At 35.5% G+C, this 7,401-nt stretch overlaps 1 protein-coding gene across 5 annotated transcripts in view; it reads left to right on the top strand.

The window, feature by feature from the left end:
* Positions 1–7,394, top strand: part of cept1b (choline/ethanolamine phosphotransferase 1b) — a 12,512-nt gene extending 5,118 nt beyond the window's left edge. For 2 of the 5 annotated variants that reach the window (XM_079808478.1, XM_079808477.1), the window contains exons 5-10: positions 1–123; positions 1,242–1,326; positions 3,824–3,955; positions 4,045–4,203; positions 5,565–5,690; positions 5,770–7,394. The exon at positions 1–123 is cut by the window's left edge and continues 19 nt beyond it. In XM_079808478.1, coding sequence (XP_079664604.1) covers positions 1–123; positions 1,242–1,326; positions 3,824–3,955; positions 4,045–4,203; positions 5,565–5,690; positions 5,770–5,880 — 736 coding nt within the window. In that variant the 3' untranslated portion in view covers positions 5,881–7,394. Of the gene's footprint in view, positions 124–911; positions 997–1,241; positions 1,343–3,823; positions 4,204–5,564; positions 5,691–5,769 lie in introns of all 5 variants that reach the window. The other 3 variants (XM_079808479.1, XM_079808480.1, XM_079808476.1) reach the window with 2 other exon arrangements.
* Positions 7,395–7,401: the final 7 nt, after the last annotated feature.

Raw genomic sequence — 7,401 nt, 5'->3', positions numbered from 1 at the left:
CAGTATAGCGGTTCAGTTGGGCTCGCACCCGGACTGGATGTTCTTCTGCTGTTTCGCTGGCATGTTCATGTTTTACTGTGCCCACTGGCAGACGTACGTCTCCGGCACGCTGCGCTTCGGCATGTGAGTACAACACCCATCCATGCAAATTCATGCAAAATCACATATAATGCTAATCGCTAATGTGAACGCACCTTTCGTTAAGGCAAGACGCTACAGGCAGATATATATAATTGTTTTTTCATACATTGGTTAATTTTTCATAATGTGTTTTTTTACAGACGAGTGGAAAGAAACATGCACAATACATTTTTAAGTGTTTATTTTATTGGACTTTAAGATTTGCATATCTTTAATGGTAAATTAGTTATTTCTCCACTTCAGCAGCTCTTACACACTCCAAAACTTCCAGTTTTAGTCCTGTCTATATTCTGAAGGATTGTACTGAGGGGTTTGTTCATATCTATATTTGGCTTGAACTTTTACAGCATTTTAATAAAACTTAAAATAATGGCGAAAATGTCTTTTTTTCTGTCTTTTGACAGTATTTTCTGATTTGTGGAGTGATGGAAAGAGATATCCAAAATCCCCTTGCAAGAAACCTTTAACTCTAATATATCAATCAAATCAAACAAGAGTTTTGAGCCTGGCTTTATCCAGCGCTCAGATTCATGTCTGCAAATGTTTGCACATTACTGCATATTTCATCAGATAATGCCTTATTTGCATACTTAAACTTAACATTTCAGAAAACTTGTAATACATACATATATATATATATTTATATATATTAGTTGATCTTTTTTACCCTAATCACATTTTATATATATATATATACACACACACATATTATACACCCTATATTTATTGAGTAATGTTTGAAGGCTGTTTTGTCACTGTCCCGTGGGCAGATTTGATGTCACAGAACTGCAGATTTGTCTAGCGTTGTTGCAGATGTTTACGGCTGCAGTTGGGCCCACGTTTTGGAACGTAACGGTAAATCCAGCGCCGAACGGCCAATCAAACGACTGCCTAATGCGAGCAATGCACCAATCAGCTGCCTGAAACACTAATGAACCTCACGCTTTCAGACGATTGATTCCAATCCAGATCAGCTCCACTTCCTGTGATAACTGAAGCCAATCCTGCTGTGATTAGCGTAGCTCTGTGTGTGTGTGTGTGTGTTGTGTTGTGTTGTGTTGTGTTGTGTTTGCTCTAACGCGACTCTCTCCTCCGCTCAGCATTGATGTTACAGAAGTGCAGATCTTCATAATTCTCATGTATTTACTGGCTGCTGTGGGCGGATCGGCTTTCTGGCAGTCTCGGGTAATTCACTCACACGGTAGAGTAGTGTGTGTGTGTGTGTGTGTGTGTGTGCGCCTCGTGATTATAACAAGAGCTTTATCTGTGTGTGTTAACCACAAATAACAGTTATTCATTCATTTGATCAGTCTCATAGGCCAGTTACATTATTGTCATATCTTTGTCTTTTAAATATTTTGGTATATTAATAATAATTAACATTATACTGTAAAATTTATTTAAATAGTAAATATAGTCGCATTTATTTAATATAATATTTTGTAGTGTAATTGTTACATTTTACACAGTGTAATTTAAATTGTAATGTATGTACACAAATTCTATGTATTTAATATTATAAAAGAATATATTTAAAAAAATAAATGAATAATGTACGTACGTACATAAGCTCTATATTTTTAATATTATAAATTAATATATTCAAATTACATGTGAAGTATAATGTATGCGCATAATTTATATATATTATATTAATTTCGTATTTTAATCAATTACATAATGTAAATTATAATATGTATATATACATTTTAAATATATTTAATAGAATAAAGTAATATTTTTAAAATACATTACATAACGTAAAGTATACTGTATGTACATAAATTCTATATAAAATGTGTAAATTATATTTATAAAATAATATATTAATAATAAATTATATAATGTGATGTATAATGGATGTGCATTAACTATATATATATTTTATATTAATTTAGTATATTAAAAATTACATAATGTAAATTCTAAATGTATTTAATTATAAAATAATATTAATAATAAATTACATAATGTAAATTAAAATGTATGTGCATAAAGTATATATTTAATATAATTTAGTATGTTCATAAATTACATAATATAAATTAGAATATATAGTAGATACATCAATTCTATATATATTTAAAGGTCCCGTTCTTCGTGTTTTTTTGAAGCTTTGATTGTGTTTACAGTGTGCAATATAACATGTGTTCATGTTTCGCGTGTAAAAAAACACAGTATTTTTCACACAATTTACTTATCTGTGTACTGCTGTTTCCACTGTCCTAAAAACGGCTGGTGATTTCCTTGTGCTATGAAGTCCCTCCTTCAGAAATACGTAACGAGTTCTGATTGTGCAAGCGGTTCCTGTGCTGTGATTCGACCACAGCTTAGCGCACGTGAAAGCGGTTCCTGTGTTGTAATTTGACAGCAGTTTAGCACACGTTGGAAAGGTCACGCCTGTTAACGGAGAGATGTATGCGTTCAATAATCTCTACAGCGTCCCTGGGAAAGCCAAACAAAGGTGATTTGACTCCGGGATGAAAATAACAGCGTCTCGATGACATGGCGATAAACACACTCAACGCAACAGTTCCTTTTCTCCACGCGACCGTCCGCTTCTCCACGTGGGACAGCAACAAGACCGCGCCCCCTTTTTCGCGTTTCTTTGTGGGCGGAGGTTAGTCTGTTCTACTGCTCTAACGACGTAATTAAAGAAGGAAGTACCAGGATGTAGTCCAAGCCAGCCGTTCGCTGTAGGCTTTGAAAGGGAACTTCTGTTAAATAAAATATCTCGCTTGGCATTGAACTTTGAGCTTTATAATTTTACAGGTATTATTTATGCTCTAACAGCAACATTACACACTAACTAAAGTTTGAACAATGGAATCGTGAAGAAGGGGACCTTTAATATTATAAATAATATCTTAATAATAAATTACATAATGTAAAGTATAATGTATGTACATAAAATCTCTATAAAATATGTGTAAATTTTATATATATATATATATATATATATATATATACATACATATATTATAAAATAATATATGAATAATTACATAATGTAAATTATAATATGTATATAAATTTTAAATATATTTAATAGAATAAATAAATATATTAATAATAAATTACATAACGTAAAGTATAATGTATGTACATAAATTCTATATAAAATATGTGTAAATTATATATATATATTTTAAAACAATATAATAATAAATGATATAATATGAAGTATAATGTATGTGGATAAACTATATATATATATATATATATATATATATATATATATATATTATATTAATTTAGTATATTAATAAATTACATAATGTAAATTATAATATGTATATAAATTCTAAATATATTTAATTATTAAATAATGTTAATGATAAATTACATAATGTAAATTAAAATGTATGTGCATAAAGTATATATTTTTAATATAATTTTGTATGTTCATAAATTACATAATGTAAATTAGAATATATAGTAGATGCATAAATTCTCTATATATTTAATGTTATAAATAATGTCTTAATAAAAAATGACATAATGTAAAGTATAATGTATGTACATAAATTCTATATAAAATGTGTAAATTATATGTATATAATATAAAAGAATATATGAATAATTACATAATGTAAATTAACATTAAAAACTTAAACGTATATATTATTATTATGATTTATTTAAGCATTTTAACAGTTTCTCATTCTCTTGCATTCAACAGATTCCCGTCATAAACATCCAAATGAAAATAATTCCAGCACTTTGCACGTTTCTGGGGGCGCTGTTCTCCTGCACCAGTTACTTCCGCGTCATCTTTACAGGCGGCGTGGGGAAGAACGGCTCCACGATAGCGGTGCGTACCTGAGCTTATACTGTACGGCTCGCACATTATATGACGTCACTTCATCAGTGTGTGTGTGTGTGTGTGTGTGTGTGTTTCAGGGCACGAGTGTTCTGTCTCCCGTCCTGCACATCGGCTCCGTTATCGTCCTCGCCATGATGATTTATAAAAAATCCGCCGTCCGGCTCTTCGAGAAGCATCCGTGTCTGTACATTCTGGCCTTCGGCTTCGTATCGGCCAAGATCACCAATAAACTAGTGGTGAGTGGAAGACGCTTCATCTCGTGTTATTGTACTTTGACCTTTAAAGGGTTAGTTCACCCAAAACTGTAAATTGTGTGATTAATGACTGAGCCTCATGTGGTTGGACACCCGTCAGACCTCCGTTCATCTTCAGACACAAATGAAGATATTTTAGTGTAAATCTGATGCTCTGAAAGGCCTCCATTGGCTCAACTTTACACTCTCAAGACCCTTAAAAGACACTAAAGACTAAAGTTACAAAGTCCATCTCACTACAGCGGCTCTACAATAACTTTATGAATCGACGAGAATAGTTTTTTTGCGCAAAAAAATAACGACTTATATAGTGATGACCGATTTCAAAATAATGCATCATGAAGCTTCGAAGCGTTATGAATCAGCGAGTCGAATCATGATTCGAATCGCGTGTCAAACCGCCAAACTGCTGAAATCAGTTGACTTTGGCGATTCAAACCGCTGAAACGACTCACTGATTCATAACGCTCCGAACCGCTGAATCAACTCGCTGATTCGACTCGCTGATTCATAACGCTCCGAACCGCTGAATCGACTCGCTGATTCACAACACTCTGAACCGCTGAATCGACTCACTGATTCATAATGCTCTGAACCGCTGAATCGACTCACTGATTCATAACGCTCCGAACCGCTGAATCAACTCGCTGATTCGACTCGCTGATTCATAACGCTCCGAACCGCTGAATCGGCTCGCTGATTCACAACACTCTGAAACGCTGAATCGACTCACTGATTCATAATGCTCTGAACCGCTGAATCGACTCACTGATTCATAATGCTCTGAACCGCTGAATCGACTCACTGATTCATAACGCTCCGAACCGCTGAATCAACTCGCTGATTCGACTTGCTGATTCATAACGCTCCGAACCGCTGAATTGGCTCGTTTATTCACAACACTCTGAACCGCTGATTCACAACACTCTGAACTGCTGAATCGACTCACTGATTCATAATGCTCTGAACCGCTGATTCGACTCACTGATTCATAACGCTTCGAAGCTTCATGATGCCGTGTTTTGAAATCGGTCATCACTATATAAGTCGTTTTTTAGGTTTTTTTTGCGCAAAAAAACTATTCTCGTCGCTTTATTAAGTTATTGTAGAGCCGCTGTAGTGAGATGGACTTTGTATCGACGTCTTTAGTGTCTTTTAAGGGTCTTGAGAGTGTAAAGGGCATTGAGCCAATGGAGGCCTTTCTGAGCCATCGGCTTTCAACAAAAATATCTTCATTTGTGTCTGAAGATGAAGGTCTTACTGTCGAACGACATGAGGGTGAGGAATTAATGACAGAATTTTCATTTTTGGGTGAACTAACCCTTTAACCCTGGCTCCCGCAGGTGGCTCACATGACCAAGAGCGAGATGCATCTTTACGACGTGGTGTTTCTGGGCCCCGGCCTGCTGTTTCTCGATCAGTACTTCAACAGCTTCATCGACGAGTACCTGGTGTTGTGGATTTCCCTGGTAAGGTCACGTGATCTCGCCCGCGGGCCGAAGTCGCCCGTCACGTCTGTAACCGCGCTTTACTGTGTTTGTCCGTCAGGTTCTGTCTCTCCTCGACCTGGTGCGCTACTGTGTGAGCGTCTGCAACGAGATTGCGTCTCACCTGCGCATCTGCGTCTTCAGAATCAAGCCGCAGTCGGCCGGCGACTGACCTCCGACCCCCAGCTCATCTTCCTCCCGCACTTTCATCCTCGTCTGAGACGTATTTAAACCGTTCGATCACCAGTGAATGAACGAACGAATAAACCAACTTCACCAAGTCACTTTTCTTTAGATGGTTATTTTAACAAGATCTGGATTACCCATGATGCATCAGTGCCGCCTGAGTCCGTATTATAATTTTAACGCTGCGTTTAAAGCGTCAGATCAATGATGATTTCGTCGCTGCTAACGTACCTCTGCACTCCAACTCGAGCTCTTTTATGATTGGTTCAGGTCATCGCTGCGTTTAGATGTTTCTCCGAAAGTTTTAAATTAATAGCACTTCATTTATTGGTTGATTTCACAAACTTTGATCGTTGTGTCTCACGCTGTGCCTGCTGGGTGAATCGCACAACCGCTTCCTCCTCAGTGTTTCACCCTAAAATTCAAAGAAAAACAGAAGAAATTATATTGTGTTAAACATTTTAACATCCCATTACTGTAATACAGTAATACAAGCGTGCTGTATGGGAAAATATTAATCAGTATAAATTATTATTTATCATTGTGTACTTAAAAATGTACAATTTAGATAAAACGTACCAGGGTTTGCAGTAGAATTAAGCTAAAATGTTAGCGATGTCAGTCCTAGTAAATGCGCTTCTTTCCTTAAAATCTAATTTCTTATTTATTTCTTTTGATTTATGGCAAAAAATATGACGGATATGGTGAGATTCACCCTGTTTTTACTTTGCTTCACTCTGCTTTAAGAATCGGTTTGCGGTCTCATTTTAATGCGTCGTCAACCTCCTGAATAATTCACTTTTGTTGAATTTCTTGAATATTCAAGATGTTCATTATTTAAACCCAAAGTATGTAACAGTCATGTGAGATTATGATCTGTCAATCACTGCTGACTAGTGTTGATGTTTGATTTGGAGTATTTCACACATACGTGAACAGTTGCCTTAAATATTGAGAATTGGGAACGTTTTGAACTTTTGCATGTTGTTTTCCTGGAGTCTAAACGTCCCTCTCAGGCCAATAATATGAATCAAAATAAAGAAACGGAACGATAAATCGTAGTTTGTAGAAACAGCTCGAAGCTGCCGCACAGAAAACAAAAGTTGAAATTACTTTTGCGAAACGTCCCGAGTTCATGCAATTGATGTTATTAGCTAAGGAATTGATTTCATTTTACTGCTTTCGTCTGCTGTTATTCCTTTGGTTGTCTTGGTTCACACACTTAAATCATAAGCTTTGATTCTGTCGCTGGTTGCCAAATCCTTTCTGGGAGTTTTTCACTTGGGACAACAGATTTAAGCGCTCATTAAATCTTGCAGAAGGAAACGTCCTATGTTATTTTTGTTAGTTTGTTTCTCTGATGACATACTCATCCAGTCAGTATTTTCGGTGATGTAAACCGCCTATTTCAGACTCATAACAAACTGTTGATTTGATTGTAACATTGTTCTGATTTTTGAATAAAAGCTCCTGTAAAATAAAGATTGCTATATTTATGATAACTGGT

Source organism: Gobio gobio (assembly GCF_949357685.1).
Source record: "Gobio gobio genome assembly, chromosome: 24".
NCBI lineage: Eukaryota > Metazoa > Chordata > Actinopteri > Cypriniformes > Gobionidae > Gobio > Gobio gobio.
This window is presented reverse-complemented; position numbering and strand designations above follow the sequence as displayed.